Genomic DNA, 19,768 nt, shown 5'->3' with positions numbered 1-19,768 from the left:
CCAGGATCCAAACCTGTGAAACCCTGGGCTGCCAAAGCGGAATGTGCGAACTCAACCACTTGGCCATGGGGCCAGCCCTGCCTTAAATTTTTTTATTTAATATCTTCCTTGAGCCAAGTACAGTGTTAAATGCTGTGTAGTCTTCTTTAATCAGACCAAAGCAAACTTGCATTTCACATGTAGATCATCAGGGCCCTGTGTGCCAGACACTAGTGCATTCTAGAATTTGTCTATTTCATTCTCCCAACAAGCCAATGAGGTAGGTATCATTCCCACTTACAGAAAAGTTAACTAACTCACAAGCTAGTAAATAAGTTTGTAGGGCTGGGTTTTGAACCCAGAGCCCTTTAGACTAATAGCTGCTAAAAAGTTTCTTGGCAAGGTTGTTAAAAGTTAAGGGAAGAAATGATAAATTATTTCATTCATGGAATTTTCCAAGTTATTCAGTACTGTGCCTTGCGAATGATTTATCCTTTAAGTTTCTAGAAGGAAAATATAATTCTGTTAATTTGTTAGTCCACACGATGAAGAAGAGGAGGAGCAGACCCACCCACCCGCGTTCAGTGAAGACACTGCATCTACCTCAGTGGTCCCGAAGCTACCGCAGTGTCTGCAGGAGGAGGAGGAAGAGAAGGAGAGTGATTCTGATTCAGAAGGTCCTATTCAGTACCGAGATGAAGAGGATGAAGATGAAAGCCATCATAGTAAGAAAGGGAGAGAAAAGCAGAGGAGAAAGTTCCCTTACAGATACAGCTGCTTGCTGGTTTTAGCTAGTGTAAGATGCATGGAAGTAGATGCCCTCTCCCATCGAGTCCTCTGGCTAACTGATGTTGGAAGCCACTGTGAAGGACTCTTGTCCTTGCTATTCCCGCTGTTAGAACAAGCCAGTGAGAGGGAGCCAAGTTGGTTGAGTCATTCAGGTTTTTATCTGTTTGTTTTGATTTAAAAAATTATTTACTTTGATGGTATTAAAGAATGTGGAGTAGAGGAGAGTTGATATTTGGGCGATGTTGAAAAGACAAAAGTGATGCTCTCCTTCAGTCTAATGAATGTCCTGTGTTCGTGGGGCAAAGAAGAAAACCATGTTCATGTACACAAATCTGCAAAGAATGGAATCCTGGTTCCCAGAAGTGGGAAAGCCACTTTAAGGATAGGAATCTTGGGGCCGGCCCAGTGGCATGGCGGTTAAGTTTGTGTGCTCCGCTTCGGTGGCCCAGGGTTCACTGGTTCAGATCCCAGTTGCGGACCTACTAACTGGTTGTCAAGCCTTGCTGTGGCAGGCGTCCCATATATAAAGTAGAGGAAGATGAGCACTGATGATAGCTCAGGGCCTGTCTTCCTCAAAAAAAAAAAGAATAGGAATCTTATGAGGGGTGTTAGTGTGACTGCCTTTACATTGTAAACCAGAGACTGTCCGTACTTAACTTCTCTCTCCTCAAGCAGCTCTTACTAAGGAGAAAAATGTAGAGGACTGGTAGAAGGGAAAAGATGTTTAGCCCATCCGAGTCCATCTGGCTGAAAGGAGTTTTAGATGTGTTCAGCTGTACCACCACCTGTATGTTAGCTGGATCATTGGAGGCCAAGTAGAAAGCTGGGAATTATGATAATGTTTGTTCAGACTCTTGCCTAGCTCCAGGTGAGGTTGAGCCTTAAGCTTCTACGTTTTTTTCTTTCCCTTGGGCAAAGGTGCTCTGGCCAACAAAGTGAAGAGGAAGGACACATTGGCAATGAAGTTGAACCACAGACCCAGTGAACCAGAGTTGAACATGAATTCTTGGCCTCGAAAAAGCAAAGAGGAATGGAATGAAATACGACACCAGATTGGGAACACACTGATCAGGTAGGCCTTTGCTTAGAATAGATTGATTTGATTTGATGATGCCACTATGTGTGTTAGAGTCTTACTTTGTGGTGGAGCATTCATGTATCTTTTTTTTTCCTAATTTTAGAAATAGCATGATTTTTTTGTTTTTTGGGTTATTTTGAGGGAGATTAGCCCTAGGCTAGCATCTGCCACCAATCCTCTTTTTGCTAAGGAAGAGTGGCCCTGAGCTAATATCCGTGCCCATCTTCTTCTCCTTTACATGTGGGATGCCTGCTACAGCATGGCTTGACAGGTGGTGCATAGGTCCACGCCCAGGATCTGAACCAGCGAACCCCAGGCCACCAAAGCGAAACGCACGAACTTAACCACTATACCACTGGGCCAGCCCCAGAAATAGCATAATTTTTAAAAATACATATTCTACACAGTTGAGTATCTTATAGGAATTTGGAAATTAAGAAACTAGATGACTCTGAGAGCTTTAAAGCATGAGATAGACATCTCTCACAGCTTTATACCATAAGGTGGACATAAATCTGGTTTTTTAAAAGTTTCTGGAGAATCCAGGTGGTTCCCAGGACAAGACTTCTCTGTCATTTATCTGGTTGCTCAACCATGAGGTGCCAACCCAATTAAAGATTAAACCCATATTTTTCATTAGATTTGTTTCACATGTTCCATATAACTGCCTCCTTTCAAAGTGCTAGTATATTTTTCAAGTCAGCTGGAACCAAAAGCATAGAACTGAATGCAGGCCAGCTTCCTGCACATAATATACATAGAGTCCAGGTATATACACAGATGTTTGCCCAAATCATATCTTTCTCTTGGTGGAGTGAGGAAAAGGAGGTGGAACTCCTGGTATATTCCTGACAAAATAATTAACTAAGGATGTCCTTTAATTAAAATATATTCTCCTCTTCTCTCTCAGACACCTGGCTTTGTTATTGGCAAGTTGGCAATCCTTTTTTTTTTTGCTGGGAAAGATTCGCCCTGAGCTAACATCTGTTGCCAATCTTGCTCTTTTCTTCCCCAAAGCCCCAGTGGATGGTTGTATATTCTAGTTGTTGGTCCTTCTGGTTCTTCTATGTGAGCCTCCACCACAGCCTGGCAACTGACAGACAAGTGGTGTGGTTCCAAGACCGGGAACTGAACCTGGGCTGCCAAACCACTGAGGATACCAAACTTTAACCTCTAGGCCATCAGGGCTGGCTTGACAAGATGGCAGTCTTAACACAGAACTGTGGCCTTCTGAGTGTCAGCAAGAGACTATCAAGATTAAGAATTAGTGGGGCCAGCCCCGTGGCTGAGTGATTAAGTTTGAACACTCTGCTTCGGCAGCTCAGGGTTTCACTGGTTTGGATCTTGGGCACAGACCTAGTACTGCTCATCAAGCCATGCTGAGGCAGCGTCCCACATAGCAGAACTAGAAGGACCTACAACTAGAATATACAGCTATGTACTGGGGGGCTTTGGGGAGAAAAAGGGGGAAAAAATGGGATTAGGAATTAGCTAAGAATGGGCATCTTTGATAATAGGTTTCTTTCTTTTTCTTTTTTCTTTTTTTCTTTTCTTTTTTTTCTTTTTTCTTTCTTTTTTTTTTTTTTTTTGCTGAGGAAGATTCGCCCTGAGCTAACATCTTTGCCAGTCTTCTTCATTTTGTATGTGAGTTGCTGCCACAGCATGTCCACTGACAAGTGGTGTAGTTCCATGCCAGGGAACCAAACCTTGGCTCCTAAAGCAGAGCATGCCAAACTTAACCACTAGGCCACAGGGCCACCCTGGTAATAGGTTTCTTTTTCCTTTACTGCAGAGCTAGTTGCTTATCTTTGAGTGTTGTTCCAAAGGTCCTAGTCTTAGCAAAGCTTTTTGGATGCCAGCAATGAACAATCTGAAATTGAAATCTAAAAATACAAGAGATTAACATTTACAATAGCAATTTACAATACCATAAAAAATTCTGTAAATGTTTATGGATAAATCTGACAAAAGATTGTGTAAGACCTATACAGTGAAAAGTATAAAATGCTGCTGGAGAGGGAAGGGCCCCATGGCCGAGTGGTTAAGTTCACACGCTCCACTTCGGCAGCCCAGGGTTTGGCCGGTTCGGATCCTGGGTGCAGACATGGCACCACTCATCAAGCCATGCTGAGGCAGCATCCCACATGCAAGAACTAGAAGGACCCATAACTAAAAATTTACAACTAGGTACCAGGGGCGCTTTGGGGAGAAAAAGGAAAAATAAAATCCTTAAAAAAAAAAATACTGCTGGAGAAAGTAAAGAAGACCTAAATAAATGGAGAGAAATATGGTATTCATGGGTCAGGAGTCTCAGTATTATTAAGATATCAATAGATTCAATGCAATTCCAATCAAAATACGCCCCAGTAGGCTTTTTTTCTTAATTGAAAACTGATTCTGAAATTCTTATGGAAATACAGAGTACTTAGAAAATAAACAAAGGAATTTTGAAAAAGAACAGGGTTGGAGGACTAACACAGTCTTACTTTAAGACATATTATAAATCTGAAGTAACCTAAACAGTATGATATTGACATAAAGATGAATAAATCAATCAGTGAAACAGAAGAGAGCCCAGAGGTAGACTTTCCATATATGTACAACTTATTTTTGACAAAGGCATATAGACAGTTTCATGGAGAAAGGATAGTCTCTTCAACAAATGGTGCTGGTGTAAAAATGACTTCAGTCCATGCTTTGCATCATATGCAAAAATTAACTCAAAGTGGATCATAGACTTATATATGAGAGCTAAAACTTCTGGAAGAATATGGTTTGACAAAGATTTCTCAGATACAATTTCAAAAGCGTGATTCTTAAGAGAAAAATATTGATAAATTGCACTTCATCAAAATTTAAAATTTTTGCTCTTTGAAAGACACTGAAGAGAATGCAAAAACAAGCCATAAACTGGGAGAAAATACTTGCAAATCGTGTATCTGTTAAAGGGCTTATATTCTAGCATATATGAAAAACTGTCCAAACTAAGTAAGAGAACAGACACCCCAATTTTAACGGGAAGAAAGCACAAAATTTCAATAGACACACCACCAGAGAAGATACACAGATAGCAAATAAGCATATGGAAAAATGCTCAACATCATTAATCATTATGGAAATGCAAATTAAAACCCAATGACATACCACTAGGATACACAATTTAAAAGACTGGTAACACCAAGAGTTGCTGAGGATGAGGATCAGCTGGATCCTCGTACACTGGTGGTGGTAATGTGAAATAGTAGAACTACTTTGGAAAACAACTTGTAAGTTTCTTAAAATAAATCAAACATATGATCCAGCTATTCCATTAGCCATTATTTGTAATAGCCAAAGAAAATAGAAGCAACCCAAAGATCCATCCAAAGGCAAATGGATGAACAAATCATGGTATAGTTATGCAATGGAATACTACATAGCAATAAAAAAATAATGAACTATTTATAGTGCCACAACTTGGGTGGATCTCGATAATTATGTTGAGTGAAAGAAGCTAGACAAAAAGAGTACATACTGTATGATTTTTATATAAAATTTTAGAAATTGAAAACTAATTTATGGATACATAAAACAGATCAGTGTTTGCCTAGGGGCAGGGAGGTTGAAATTACAAAAGGAAATGAGGAGATTTTGTGGAGGAGGGTGTAGTGGGTAGAGTTGTGTCCCCCCAAAATAGTCTTAACCTCTGGTACCTATGAATATGACCTGACTGGAAGGAGGGTCTGGGCAGATATAATCAAGTTAAGACGAGGTCATACTGGATTAGGGTAGGCTCTAATCCAATGACTGGTGTCCTGGTAAGAGGAGGGAAATTTGGACACAGACTCACAGACACAGAACACTATGTGACAAGGGAGGCAAAGGTTGGAGTGCTGCATCTACAAGCCAAAGGACACCAAGGATTGCTGGCCACCACCAGAAGGTAGGAGAGACACATGGAATGAATTCTCTCTTAGAGCCTTCACAAATCAGCAGCCTTGCCGACACCTTGATTTTGGACTTCTGGCCCCAGAACTGTGATGGAATAAGTTCGTGTTGCTTTAAGCCCCCCAGTTTGTGATAATTTGTTCTAGCAGCCCTAGGAAGCCAGCACAAGGCAACGCACGTGTTGATTATCGTGATTGTGGGGGTGGGTTCATGGGCGTATATATGTGTCAGAACATCAAATCATGCAGCTTATTTATACCTTACTAAAGCTGTTTTCTTTTTTAATAAACATTTTAAAAGGAATGTCTTGTTCAGAGGAACCAAAAAACTTTGAAATACATAAAGTTGTAAGTTTTGTATAAAATGGGGCTTGGAGTCCTCTTTGCAAACAACTAAAGAGTTGTAGTTCATGTACTTCAAATACTGTCTGAGAAATATAAATTACAGGCAAGAAGTGAATAACTTTCTGATTCCAGAAATGACAAGCTGTCATTGGTGACGAACATCTCAGAACTGTGGATGAGGGGAGAAACTTCATCAGATATTTCAGAGAGAGGACAGAAATTAAAATCATAAAGTTACAGAATATTACTCCAAAAGAGACAACTTTAAATTCCAGTAGTTCCTAAACCACTGGTTTAAAAAACAAAGGAAGGACTTCAGAATCTTATGGGAAGCACTGTGAAAATATATGTATAAAATCTTACTCCTCATCGTGGCTTCCTGAATCAGAATTTCTGTTAACCTGCCTTGAGGATCTGTGTTTTTAACAGATTTGCTTAAGGAGCAAACCTGTTTTGGACCCACTTGTCCGTTTACAGATGAGTACACTCAGGGTCTAACTGACCTTTTTTGTGGAAATAGGGCTTGTTGACATCAGAGCTACAACTAGAATACAATCGTCCTATTTGCATGTATGATTCCTTTTTATATTGTTAATATCTTTATTAACACTTTCAATGTGAAAATTGTTTCATAAACAGTGAATCATATAAACAAATGAAATGTCAAAACAGTCTTAAAATTTATTGATGTCTTACTAGTGTAGGGGCTAATATAAACTAAGACCAAATCTTTATGAACAGGATTGGGAGGTTTAATATAGAAAGTACTCTTATTTTTAAATCTCCTTTTCAGACGATTGAGTCAAAGACCAACACCAGAAGAATTAGAACAACGAAATATACTACAACGTGAGTCCAGCTATGGAAATAAAGTTGTACAGATTTTCTGTGTATATTTCTGACTTTAATATGCATAACAGAGAAGAGAAGCGTTTTCTACAGGAGCCAAGGAGAGAGTGTTCCAGCCAAGGAAGGACTATTCGTATTTTCTCTCCTGAAGGAACAGAGATCCCCCAAGCTTGCTTTCCGAGATATCATGACATTGTTTAGTGTGCTGGACAGTCCACAAGTTTTGTTCTGATGTTCTCTCAGTGTCCCGAGATTACCGTGGGCATTTGAGGGGATTGGACAGTGAGTGGTAGTTGCTGCCCAACTTTCCTCTGTCTTCAGGGAAGTAGGACGGTGGCTGTGCAGTTGGAGGGGACCTGCCTGTTCTAGTGGAATCTGAGGGCTTGGGCCCAAAGCAAGTCCCAAGTGCAGCTTACTTCCCCTCTTTTTCGTCTTTTAAGACTTTTATACCTCTAAAGTCACAAAATAGGACTCTGTATTTAATTTGCTTTCTGTGTACATAATTAACTCCCTGAAATAGCACTCTAATCTAGTACAGATTTGATTTGATTTTTTCCAGATTACAGGGTGAAAAATTGGCCTTAAAAACCTCCACACTGTAGAGGAGATTAGGCTTTGTAAGGTTACTTGCGAGCATGCGCAGTTTGACCAATCTGTCTGTTCTCTCATCACTATTTGAGTATATACAACTTTGTCACTTAGTGAATTTTAAAGTGTGGGAACCTTTTCAGGCACATCACAGGAAACCTAGTGTGATCTCCCTTCTTAGTGGTTACTCCTGAGCATTCAGAATGTAACCATTTAAAAATGTGAAGAGCACTCTTAGCTCACGGGCAGCACAAATGCAGGCGGCAGCCAGATTTGGTACCGTAGTTTGCTGACCCTTACTCTATGTATTTGACTACAGCAGTTGAGAAGAAAATTGTCTTGATTAGCCATCCCCAAAGTTAGTATTTTATTCTGACTTGTGGCCTGTAAGAAATGTCTAGGTATAATAACTGTAAAGTTTGATACTTTTTCTGACTTTCTACTGTAGCTAAAAATGAAGCTGATCGTCAAGCAGAAAAACGAGAGATTAAACGTCGGCTCACCAGGAAGGTATGCTGTGCAAGTGTTTGGTTTCAGTCCATCTACTGGCTACATGTCTTATATTTGAATAACCTGTTTGGAAAGAAATGAATTTGACTTGAATTGCCATAGCTTGCTATGAAAATATAATACATAATACAAATATAGAAAACAACACTGCATTATGAAAAGCATTCTTTTTTCATTTATCCTATTTAAAGAAAGCCTGGCACAAGAAGATTCTCAGTAAATGTTTGACTGGATAAATTTTGACCTTTTATTTGGTAGACCAGGGATTTTGCCGTAGACTCCAAAATCTGTTGAAGTATAGAGACAGTAACAGGAGAAGTGTGTGGCGTTCAATTTTGCAAAGCAAACTGGTTGTTTTCTAATCAGGGAAAGAACTGAACTGACCCTCAGTAATACCTGAAGAATACGAAAAACCAACTTGGATTTTCTCCTTGGTCCCAGATCAGTTAGGGTAGACTCTTTTCTGTACCAGACCTTTGTTAGCTTTTAAACTCTGGGATTAATCCTTTTTCCTTTCCTTCTGACCATAGTGGTTTGTGCTGTAATTGCCTCTGAGTTCTCTAGACATTTCTTAAAACTTATAAGAATCCCCAGGAGAGTGAAGCATCTAGACATCTTCTTTGTGATTTCTCCCACTCTTCCTCTTCCCTAGGAACAGAGGGATTATCTTTGATGGATTGAGGGTAGCTAGAGGCCATGGCTGGACTTAGTGCCTTCAGGTTCAGCAGGTGACCTGATTGTGCAACCTTAAGTCATCATTTGTTACAGAATCCGCCGTCTTGGGCATTGATTCATATTGAAATTCACCCTTAGTATTACCCACTAATAGATACTGCTTTCGTATTAAATGCATTCACTTTCTAACGTATTATATATGAATTTATAGCCCTAACCCTTTGGCTACTCAAAATGTGGTCCACAGACCAACAGCATTGGCATCACCTGGGAACTTGTAAGAGATGCAGAATCTCAGGCCCCCCCCCAGACTTGCTTAATCAGAATCTGCATTTTAACCAGATCCTCGAATGATTTGCATGCATGTTAAAATTTGAGAAACTCTGGTCATACTGGTTATACTGGTCTGTAGCAGTGGTTCTCAATCTTAGCTATGCATTAAGGCACTTAAAAAAAAACCTCCTTTTTCTTTTTGTATCTATATGAAATGACGAATGTTAACTAAACTTTATTGTGGTATTCATTTCACAGTATATGTAAGTCAAATCATTATGCTGTACATCTTAAACTTACACAGTACTGTATGTCAGTTATATCTCAATAAAACTGGGGGGAAAATCCTGACCCCCAGAATCTCAGGAGTTGGACTCAGGGATTAGTGGTGTTTAAGGGTCCCCAGGTGATTCCACTGTGCAGCAAAAGTTGAAGCCCTGGGTTAGAAGCAGTTTGAACACGTGATTGATGCCTAATCCCTGGCCTTGTGAACTAAGAGACTCTATTTCTTTCAGCTCAGTCAAAGGCCAACTGTGGCTGAACTGCTTGCCAGGAAGATTCTGAGGTTTAACGAATATGTGGAGGTAACAGATGCTCAAGATTACGACCGACGAGCCGACAAGCCTTGGACCAAACTGACCCCTGCTGACAAGGTTTCTCTCTGTTGTCTGTCTGTCTTTATTTGAAGGATGCAAGACACTAACTAGAAGGGGAAACCATAACAAAATTTCTGCTTTTGATATAATGTTAAATTTCTAATCAAGATACAAAATGCCAAGACATACAAACGAAAACTTTATACTAATGACTCTCCCACCAAAACTGAAAAAAAATGGAAATCCATACTACATCACAGAGTACAAAAATCTGGAAGGAAATAAAACATATTTTTAACAGTAATTATGTTTGGGTGGTATATATTAGTAATTACCCATGTTTCACTTTTATAAGAGGAAAAGCATTTTTACATGCTGTGGAAACTATAAGCCACAACATCTCTTTTAAGGTCTTCAAGTGTTTTGATTTAACTGGAGACCTTGGGTTTATTGTAAGATGAGTGGTGTCAGGGAAGGTGCTGTGCATCAGGCTCAGAGCTTCGCCCAGTATGTTGACCCAGCTTCTTTCTTCCCTCTGGGTTGCCCACTGTGGGTTGCAGTGACTCACAAAGTTAAGCACAATAGAGAATAGATGGCAGATCTCATTGCTATACTATAGCAGACAGACGATGCTGAAACATTTTTATTTCTGTTCCGTAGGCTGCCATAAGAAAAGAGTTAAATGAATTTAAAAGTTCAGAGATGGAGGTTCATGAAGAGAGCAAACATTTTACACGGTAAGACCCAAATACTGTGAGTTAAGTAGAGCTCCACGAAAAAACAAACATATCAGAGTTGTTCCGATAGGAAGGACTCTAATGACATTGTTAAAAGGAAGACACTCAATGTTGATTGCAAGAAGACTACATTAAGAGAAAGGGGTGAGAGCTAAGAGGCAATAGTAAATGCCTATACTGAGTGGCATTATTTGTATATTATCTTATTTAATCCTCGCAATAAACCTGCAAGGTGTGTTAAGATCCCTGTTTTATTCGTGAAGAAACAGGCTCAGAAGGGTTAAGTAAGTTGTTTGACTTCCTGGTAAGTTGCCGAACCAGGATTTGGAGAAAGGAATGAATGACTAAAAAGCCACTGGGTGCCCTCTTCCCTATACCGCACTGTCCCAGGTTATGTGTGAGGAAGTTGTTGCTGAGTTGGACAAGATCTTGCCCTCTCTGGTTTCAGTTCTTGCTAGCACAGTTGATCTTACCAATTTAGTGTATAAACTTCATTTTAATTAGTTGTCTTCATGAAACAAGCCAAGAAGTATTTTGATTTGGAATTACTCTTGTGATTAAGGACCCACCCAGTACCTAAAGAATCAGCCAGCTACAAATAGAATCAATGAAAGTATCTAGGGACTCTCAGAACATTTATAAAAAGAGGCTAAATGAGAGAAGATGTAATGCCACTTACAGTTTGCTGTAAAAAGAAGGACCAAGCAAAGTTGGAAAATAAAATATTGTTAAACTTTTTTCCAGAATACAGACAAATGGTTATTTTAATTACAGAATTTTGTTGTTCTGAATTCTGACAGAAGTAGAGAAGGCAAATTCTTTGAACAGCAGAAACCATTCAGGGTGCTGTAATATGAACTCAAATAACAAATCATACTTACCAGCAAGGAGATTGTAGTCTAATCTGGAAAAAGACCTGTGTGCTACTAAATGTAGTACAATCAGTATGATGAATGCCTCAGTCATTCTGAGTCCCGATTCTGTCAGGTTTCATATCCCAGCTCCACCATCTCCTAGCTGTGTCAGTGTCAGCTTTTTTAATTGTTATTAGTAATAGTAATAAAGTAGTATAGTGAGCAACAATAAAGGAAACAGTCATAGAGAAGGTGACATTTAGGCTGGATCTTAAAGTATGTAAAAGAATTTATTTGGACGAGGAGGAGAAGGAACATTGTAAGCAGAAAGACTAGCTTTAGCAAGGCAAAGGGAGGTAGGAAAGTGCATATTGTTTCTGGATAACAGAAAATGTAGCTTGGGGCTGGCCCAGTGGTGTAATGGTTAAGTTTGCGTCCTCCACTTCAGCAGCCTGGGGTTCACAGGTTCAGATTCAGGGCACAGACCTACACATAGCTCATCAAGCTGTGCTGTGGCAGTGTCCCACATACAAAAAAAACAATAGAGGAAAATTGGCAACAGATGTTAGCTCGGCGACAATCTTCCTTACCAAAAAAAATGGAAGAAAATTTAACTGGAGCAGAGGACATATGGGGGCATTGTGAAGATGAGACCAGCAAGATGGGTTATGGTCACACTTCGAAGAGCTTTGACTGTCATACCAGGATATTGGAACTACTGGAGTTCTGTGTATTTCAGAATGAGCTCTGGTGGAGCTATCTGGGAAAGGTGATGTGGAAGGATGAACAGACTAGCAGTAGCAAGGAAACCTGTTGGGAAGTAACTGAAGTAGCCATAGTGAGCCTACTGGTAGCTCAAATCAGGGAAGTGATGGTGAGAATACAAGAGATTTGAAAGACATTTCAAGCATAGAATCAACAAGATTTGTCAGTATTCCTAGTAGTCAGAATGACTCTTAGATTTCTAACTTGTGGTTTTTGAGGTCTGTGAAGTCAAGAAGGAGTTCAGGTGAACAGTTTAGGCCGTTTATTCAGTAAATATTTATTGAGCACATACCACATGATAGATACAGTGTGAGGTGCTTGGGATGTAGCAGGGAGCAAGGGTAAATCCCTGTCCTCAAGGAGCTTTTATTCTAAAAGAGGAAGGCACACAATAAACAAACTGGAGAATAAATTATATATGTTGAGTTTGACAAGCCGGTGAGAAGTTGAGGTGGAGATGCCTAGGAGACAGTTGGGTATTCAGCTTAGAGTCCAGGGAGAAAGCAAGGTCTAAAGATACAAATTCATGGGAAAATATAGTGGTTCTTAAGAGGAAATTGTTTAGTATTTAAAGGGTGGACAGCAGAAGATGAACCAGGAAAGCATATTGAAGAAAAGCAATTGAAGAAGAAGGAAAACAAGGGCAAAGATAGTGTTACAGAAGCTAAGAAAAGAGAGTTTCAGGAAGGAAGAGGGTAAGGAGTATCCGAAGCTACGGGAGAGTCAGACAGAGTGGAGGAGAGGCTGTTTTTTTAAATTAGAACGTAACATTTAATTACTATTAATATAATAGCAGCAAAGCAATCTATAGTATCTGCTAATGTTTTTTTAATCATGTTTTAGCTACCATCGTCCATGATCTTGACGTTTGAGAGAGGAGCTAAATAACCCCCCGAAACAGGGCTGCTTTGCTGCTTCGGTCTCCAGAGTGACGTGGAGGGAACTTCAGCACTTCCGGCACAGCCAGAATTGAGTCCTCTGGGCTTTAGTTCTGGGATGAACAGCACTTCTATGAATGTAGCATTTCACTGGAACGGATTCTCATGTGCTGCCTTGGGCAAAGCGAAACACTTCGTCAGTGCTTTTGAACCTTTTAATATTGCAGCATACTTGAGGGCGTCTTCCCTCACCAGCCACCAATGTTCTGGGCCACGTGCAGGTTCTGAGTTTGATTGGCTTCACCGCCCCCTTGTCCCAAGATGACTGCCTGTGCCATGGCACAGTTTGCACCGTTAGCCTTACCCTCTCTGTCCTGGTTGTGAGACCCACTTGTGTAGGTGCTAAATTCCAGCTATCCCATCCAATTAATGGTGGAGAAAACCTTCTGGAGGCCCCCAGCCTTCTGGCAAAGGGGCCCCACCTCCGGGGGGAAGCCTTCGCACCACGCTGGCATGTCAGTTGAAAGCGTTGCACCACACCTCTCATAACAGCAATAGAGCCCTCTTCAGGCAGTCCGGCCTGAGAGAACCTCGGGCTCTGACATGTTCTCCCTTTTTGGCACAAGACATCCTGATTTTTATTTGAAAAATAAAAAAGGATCCTGAAGAAGTGATGGGAACTTAGATTTTTCTTGTCTGCTCAACAGTCAGCGGCAACCAGATTCCAAGTTGGGAAAATGAAAAAGCATGTGTTTTTTCTCTATACAAAACCAAAACCAAAAAAGGCCTTTATGTTAATGCCACCTTGGCAGAAAACTAACTCATGGCTTAGATTTTATAGGCTGTTGTACTTTTGTGGTACCAAATGATACTCTAGATCATTCGGACCAATAAATGTGTTCTCCATAAAGCAGAGTTGTAGCAACTCTGTGGGAGCAGAGTGTGTGCTGTCACCACCCACACCTCCAGCCAGAATCACAGTAAGGTCCTAGGACTGTGGGGTGCTAGATAGGAAAAGGCGTTTGGAGAAGCACTTGACCCACTGCTCCCCTCTCCTCCTGAGTGCTGTTTGCCCTCTCCTGCTGCACTTTCCCTCTTAAGTCCAAACACTTGGCCTCCTGCTGACCCTCTCTGGCAGCTTCCACCTCACTCAGCCCTCCTCTTCCAAGCTGTAGCCAGAGTAATTGGTGCCTGAGTATCGGCTCAGCCCCATCCCTTTTTGTATTTGTAATATATATTAATATGATTTCCTAAAACAGAAGATTCAGTTGCTTTCTTTTTTATTGAAAACTATCCAGCCTCGCTATTTCCCTCTAATTCCTATCTACACTAAGTGGAAGAAAAATAATAGTTTCTATTTAACTAATGAATGTGGCTTTTTCCCTTTATTTTAATGTTCAGAAAATTATGGCTATTTCATAGATTTGTCTGATTTCTTCCACAGTCACTGTTCTATATGCAATCTTTCGGTAGATTTTTCTCTTCCTGTCCTTTCATGTCCATGTAAGATTTACTGAAGAATCAGAATATCAGGTCAAAGCAAAAAAGCTAAAGTGACCTTAAAAGGCAGTGTCTTCTCTGTATGGGGAATAGGGAGGTATTTGGATTTCTCAGTGACTGTCAGATGCTTTACGGTTGGGAAGATAGACTGAGTCCACGTCTCCTTAGAGCTCATTAACATTTGGTACAACTAAGGGAAAATAAGTGACAGTTCTACCAAATTTCAGAGGTCTATATATAAGGTGACCCCACATTGCCTGCTAACTTGACTTCTTCTGACCGTTCTGTCTTGTTGGTTTTGAGACTGCTCGGCTTATGTCAGTATTCTCTGTGGCTTGAGATGACATTTCCATCCCTTCCTAGACTGCCTTTCTTTGCCTTCATGTGCCAAGCTTGAAACAGGATTTGATTTCCTGAGTGACCTGTCTGCTTTCGATGTGCCACCAAGGAATCTAGTTCATCTTTCATCTCATTCGTGTTCTTTTGAAACAGGATACTTTGGGGGTCAAGTCTTTTCAGGTGTTTATATATATATATATATATATATATATAAATGATTTTGTGTTCCCTTCCCATGTAAGTAACAATTCACAATCATAATGTAAAGAAATAAAAGCCCAGTGTATTGTACTTCACCCTGATGTACAGAATCTCCTTGTAAAATAAATAATTGCATTGTATATCAGTCTTCCTATCAATATTAATTATTAAAGTATTTTAGAATTTAAAAAAAAAACAAACTATACTATCCTGGTGTGAAGTGTTTATTTTTTTATGTTCCACCTTATTCCAAAAGATTCAAGCCAGCTTAAAAATGATACCTAAAATATTGCTAGACACCCTAAATAAGAAACAGATGGGGTGGGGGGGGGGAGATAATAGTAAGAACTTTAAATGTAGCCAGAGATGAGGGTCAGTCACATTTGTGTCTGTCTGTACACACATGGAAAAAGAATAGGCTGCAGAGAGGAAAGCAACTGTGATCTCCATACTATGCATCGGGTTCGGCACTAGCCCCTTTCTGCTATTCACCTACCCCTATTCTGGGAGGTAAATGGAAATATACTCATTTTACCAGTGAAGAACCTGAGAGGTGAAGTTGCTTCCCCAAGATCAAAGCAAATTATGTAGTCACTCTTTGCATGTATTCGGGGACAAGCAGTTGCATCCCAATCAGTTGTGTCTACAAGGATTTTGTGTGAATGGACCACATATAATTGGGCCTCAGTCTGACGTCGCAATAGAGCAGTTCATACCTCATGTACTCCCCTCTGGCGAGCAGCCCAGTTTCAATCCAGGTGGCCTCACCAGTGACTCACTTTCTGCTTGTCGCTTCAGAGACTCGCCTTGATTAGCATACCACCCTTTACCAAAGATTAAAAGAAACCATGCGTCAGAATTGTTCATGTCATTGGGTTCCACCTGCTCCCAGATTTTCCTTCTGCTAGTCTTCCAAAGAGGCCTCAAATTGTCATTGCCCTTTTGAGATTGAGCATTGTCTCCAGGAGGATGTTTTGAAGGTGCACATTGCCAAGTGTTTGCTGAAAATGAATTTAGAGTGCTTGTGGGTTTAGATTACTGTACCCCAGGAGAGGAAAGACTAGTCGGAGAGTGAGAAGTTTGGAAAACCATTATCAGAAAGGGCAAGTCCAGTGGATACTGAATGGGAGGGGATGGGATGGGAAGTATACTTAAAAATACGAGAATCTGTAACAAGGAAAAGCCAAGCCCTAAAACTAAAACACAGCCTAAACCACTGTTTCAGTTCCAGTGTTAGGAAGCATGAGAGGAAAAGCAGGAACCACCAGCAACCTGGACCACTTGCTCCCTCTGTCTCTTCTGTGGATACCATTAATTTCTTCCCCCAAGAATGTCTGCCTCCTTCACAAAGCATAAAAGTCATCTGACGGGAAAAACACGCTCAATTTCCCTCCTTCTGGTACTGAGGAGGCACTATTCATTCACTCATTTATTTGTTTAATGTTTATCTCCTTCCTACTCTCCTCCAAAAAGAAATCTTCCCTTGACCCTATTTTCTCCTATACCTATTGCCCTATCTCCTGTCTTTCCTACATTCCCTTCACATAATCTAATACTTAAACAACTTAAATTCCTGTACAGTCCAAGCAGTTGAGCTAAATGAGTGACAGGTAGAGGAAAAGGAAGCGATGGAAATGTAAACTGAACAGGCTTCTTGACGTGGGTTTACGACCTCTGGTCTGTACACAGTTTTCCATTTCTAAAGCCAAGTTCACTCAAGTCACTAAAATCTGAACTAAATCCACAATAAGATGGCGTGCCCTGAGGTTACTAGTGCCTTCTCAGTTAACTGCTACATCCAAAGCCTGTCCTCAGCTCTTACCGTATTTGACTGCTCTGCAGCATTTGATGCTTTGGGCCATGTCCTCAAAACTTCCTTGGCTTTTCAGACACCACTGTCTCCTGGTTCTCTGATCATGCTTTCTCTGTCTGCTGGCTTCTTCCCTGATCACCATTTAAATTTTGGGTTTTCATGTCCTCTCATCACTCTCTCTGTTCTCCCAAGGTGACTTCAGCCACCACTCTTATCTGACAACTTCTAAATCTTTATCTACAACTCACATTTCTTGCTGGAGTCCAATCCTAAATCCAGTTGCCCTTTGGACACATACACATCCAAATGTTCCCGAGGTAATTTATATGAACTTCCAGTGTGGCCCTTACTCTCTACTCCCACAGCCTACTTTCTCAGTTATCAGAGTTAGAGACCACGTATGTTCAGGCTCCCAAGCCTGAAATTTTGGTATTATCTGCAAGCTCCTCTCTTAATTTGTAGGTCCAGTGGAGTATAAATTCCGTGCATTCTCTACCTCAGAAATGTCTCTCGATTCCTTTATCTCCTCTCACTTTGTCTACCATCCCAGTTCAAAGTCAACATAATTTAATGGCATTTTATAAGCCCTGGTCTCTCCAGTCTATCCTCCAATATTGCCACTAGAGTTACCTTTCTAAAATGCAAACATAATCACAGCAATCCTTTAAAAATTTATTGGCGCCTAGTTACCTGCAAGATAAAATTTAAACTCGGCCTGTGCTACAAGATAGTTTGTAATTCAGCTCCTTCCTACTTTCCAGTCTCATAAGTCCAGGCAGTTCTCCCTTTAATATTCCTCATTAAACTGACTTCCTACCCTTCCTGGGAGACTATAGGACTGCTAGTTCCTCAGTCTGGAATGCTATCATCATCCCCACCCCACTCCTTTGCTATTCCTTCAAGTTTTAGCTCAAATTTTAACTCCCCAGGAAAACCTTCTGAGCCTTAAGCAGATTGTTTAATTCCTCTGTCCTCTGTGTTCTCAAAATACTTTATCCATGCCATACAGCACTCATCATGCAGTAGTATAATTTGCTGACGTGTCTATTTCCCCCACTGTGAGCTCTCAAGGACAGAAAAAGTCTTTCATCTCAGAATCCCCAGTATCTAGCACAATGCCTAGCAAGTAAGTCATATCCCCTAAGTAAATGTTGAATGAGCGATTGAAAGGTACCTGAATATTGGTAATATCGCCAGAGAAGCAGCAGAATTATTTGTCTTCCGCTAAACTACTGGTTCACAAACATTTTGGTTTTGTGACCTTTTTACAATTTTTAAAATTACTCAGACTCCCAAAGGACTTTTGTATCTGTGGGTGATATCTGGTGATATTTATTGTACTAAAAACAGAAATTTAAAAACTATTTATAATACATTGCAAATAACCAATTAGTACATGTTAACATTAATAACACAGCTTTATGAAGAATAACTATTTTCCAAAAATAATTAGACGAGTGGTATTTTTTACATTTTTTTGTAAATCTCTTTAATGTCTGGTTTAATACAGAAGACAGTTCAATTCTCATATCTGCTTCTGCATTTAGTCTTACTATATGCTGTTTTGGTTTAAGTAAATGAAGAAAGTCCAGTGTCACACAGGTATAAAGTTGGTAAAGATGTGAGCCATTCTTTGAAGTAAAATGATGTTCCATGAAAAAATTTGCTTGTTTCAGCTCCAACTATGGCCGTAAGTACTTTTTCTGGAGACAACCACTGTACTTTTGTATGCAGCAAGTGTTTTATGTGTACTTCTCACTTTGTCACACAGAATGTTAAAAAGATGAATACTCAAAAGTTTGGAATTAATAAAATTAATGATTTGGGGGGCTGGCCCTGTGGCATAGTGGTTAAGTTCAGGGCACCCCACTTCGGCACTTAGGGTTCGCACGTTTGGATCCTGGGCACAGACCTACACCCCTCATCAGCCATGCTGAGGCAGGGACTCACATACAAAATAGAGGAAGGCTGGCACAGATGTTAGCTCGGGCTAATATTCCTCAAGCAAAAAAAAAAAAAAAAAAGGTAATGATTTTTGCTTCTTCATCAAGGACATTCTTAGGTGAAACTGACTTTTTTTGAACTGTAAATTTGTGATGATGAAGAACACAATGATTGCCAGTACAGTTTGGTGACAGGGCCTTGAAATATACTAAGGCACCAGCAGTTTTACCCACAATTTCATTTTACAAGATCATTACAGAGTCAACACAGTGAAAAAGGCAAAGTCTAAGTCTAATACATATTATTATGAAAAAGTTTTGACCTCATGGACCCCCCAAAAGAGCCTCAGGGATCCCGGGATATGCCAACTACACTTTGACAACCATTGCTCTGGGCCTGTTTCACATCTTAGAATCTGGATAATAATTCCAACGTCTTAGGATTGCCCTGATAGTAAATAATTTTATTATTATTTTTTTGTTAAAAAAACTTTTTATTTAGAAACGCTGAAATGTTTTATATACCAATTTGAATAGCTAGGTTCTACAAGAAACAACTTGAAAATTCCCTTTCCAATGTCCTCCAAGAGCTGGATTCCATTTTATGCGCTTTGATCTTTCTTTCTTCAGTCCTGAAAAAAGTTATACAAATGATTTTTAAAATAAGTGATTTATTCTTCCCTTTCCTATGTTTAGAAATTCTTATGATCCCTCGGACAGTTCCTTCTGGAACAAGCTTTCCTCTTTTCCCCCAGCCAGCCCCAGTGGGTTTAGCTTTACAGGCTCTGGAACTAGGACAGGAGGTAAGCCGTGTGAATGTTTCTTCACTGGGAAGTAAATAATTTTATGTAAAGCGCCCAGCACAAAATCTTATAAAACACCATAAATGTTTCTACTCATTATAGCTCAGCTGTGATGGCTGTATGTCAATTTACCATTTATTCACCTAACACCATATTCGAAATTCTATCACATTTGCAACACTTCACATGTAATATGTATCTTCAGGATTCTTTACTTGCCCACTTCATTATATTAGGTGTGTGTTAAAATATATTTAACATAAAATTTACCATTTTAACTATTTTTAATTATACAGTTCACTAGCCTTAAGTATATTCACATAGTGT

General features: G+C 40.0%; 1 protein-coding gene and 1 non-coding gene across 12 annotated transcripts in view; one reads left to right on the top strand and one right to left on the bottom strand.

Moving 5' to 3' along the window:
- Positions 1 to 15,087, top strand: part of PHACTR4 (phosphatase and actin regulator 4) — a 94,175-nt gene extending 79,088 nt beyond the window's left edge. For all 11 annotated transcript variants that reach the window (XM_014853634.3, XM_014853632.3, XM_070510592.1 and 8 more), the window contains 7 exons: positions 517 to 704; positions 1,687 to 1,840; positions 6,911 to 6,966; positions 8,003 to 8,064; positions 9,528 to 9,665; positions 10,269 to 10,345; positions 12,808 to 15,087. In XM_014853634.3, coding sequence (XP_014709120.1) covers positions 517 to 704; positions 1,687 to 1,840; positions 6,911 to 6,966; positions 8,003 to 8,064; positions 9,528 to 9,665; positions 10,269 to 10,345; positions 12,808 to 12,823 — 691 coding nt within the window. In that variant the 3' untranslated portion in view covers positions 12,824 to 15,087. The remainder of the gene's footprint in view (positions 1 to 516; positions 705 to 1,686; positions 1,841 to 6,910; positions 6,967 to 8,002; positions 8,065 to 9,527; positions 9,666 to 10,268; positions 10,346 to 12,807) is intronic.
- Positions 15,088 to 19,345: 4,258 nt separating this feature from the next.
- On the bottom strand, positions 19,346 to 19,471 carry LOC123286188 (small nucleolar RNA SNORD22). The gene has a single exon (XR_006528458.1). It is a non-coding gene; the product is annotated as a small nucleolar RNA SNORD22 (small nucleolar RNA).
- Positions 19,472 to 19,768: the final 297 nt, after the last annotated feature.

Source organism: Equus asinus, chromosome 5 (assembly GCF_041296235.1).
Source record: "Equus asinus isolate D_3611 breed Donkey chromosome 5, EquAss-T2T_v2, whole genome shotgun sequence".
Lineage (NCBI taxonomy): Eukaryota > Metazoa > Chordata > Mammalia > Perissodactyla > Equidae > Equus > Equus asinus.
This window is presented reverse-complemented; position numbering and strand designations above follow the sequence as displayed.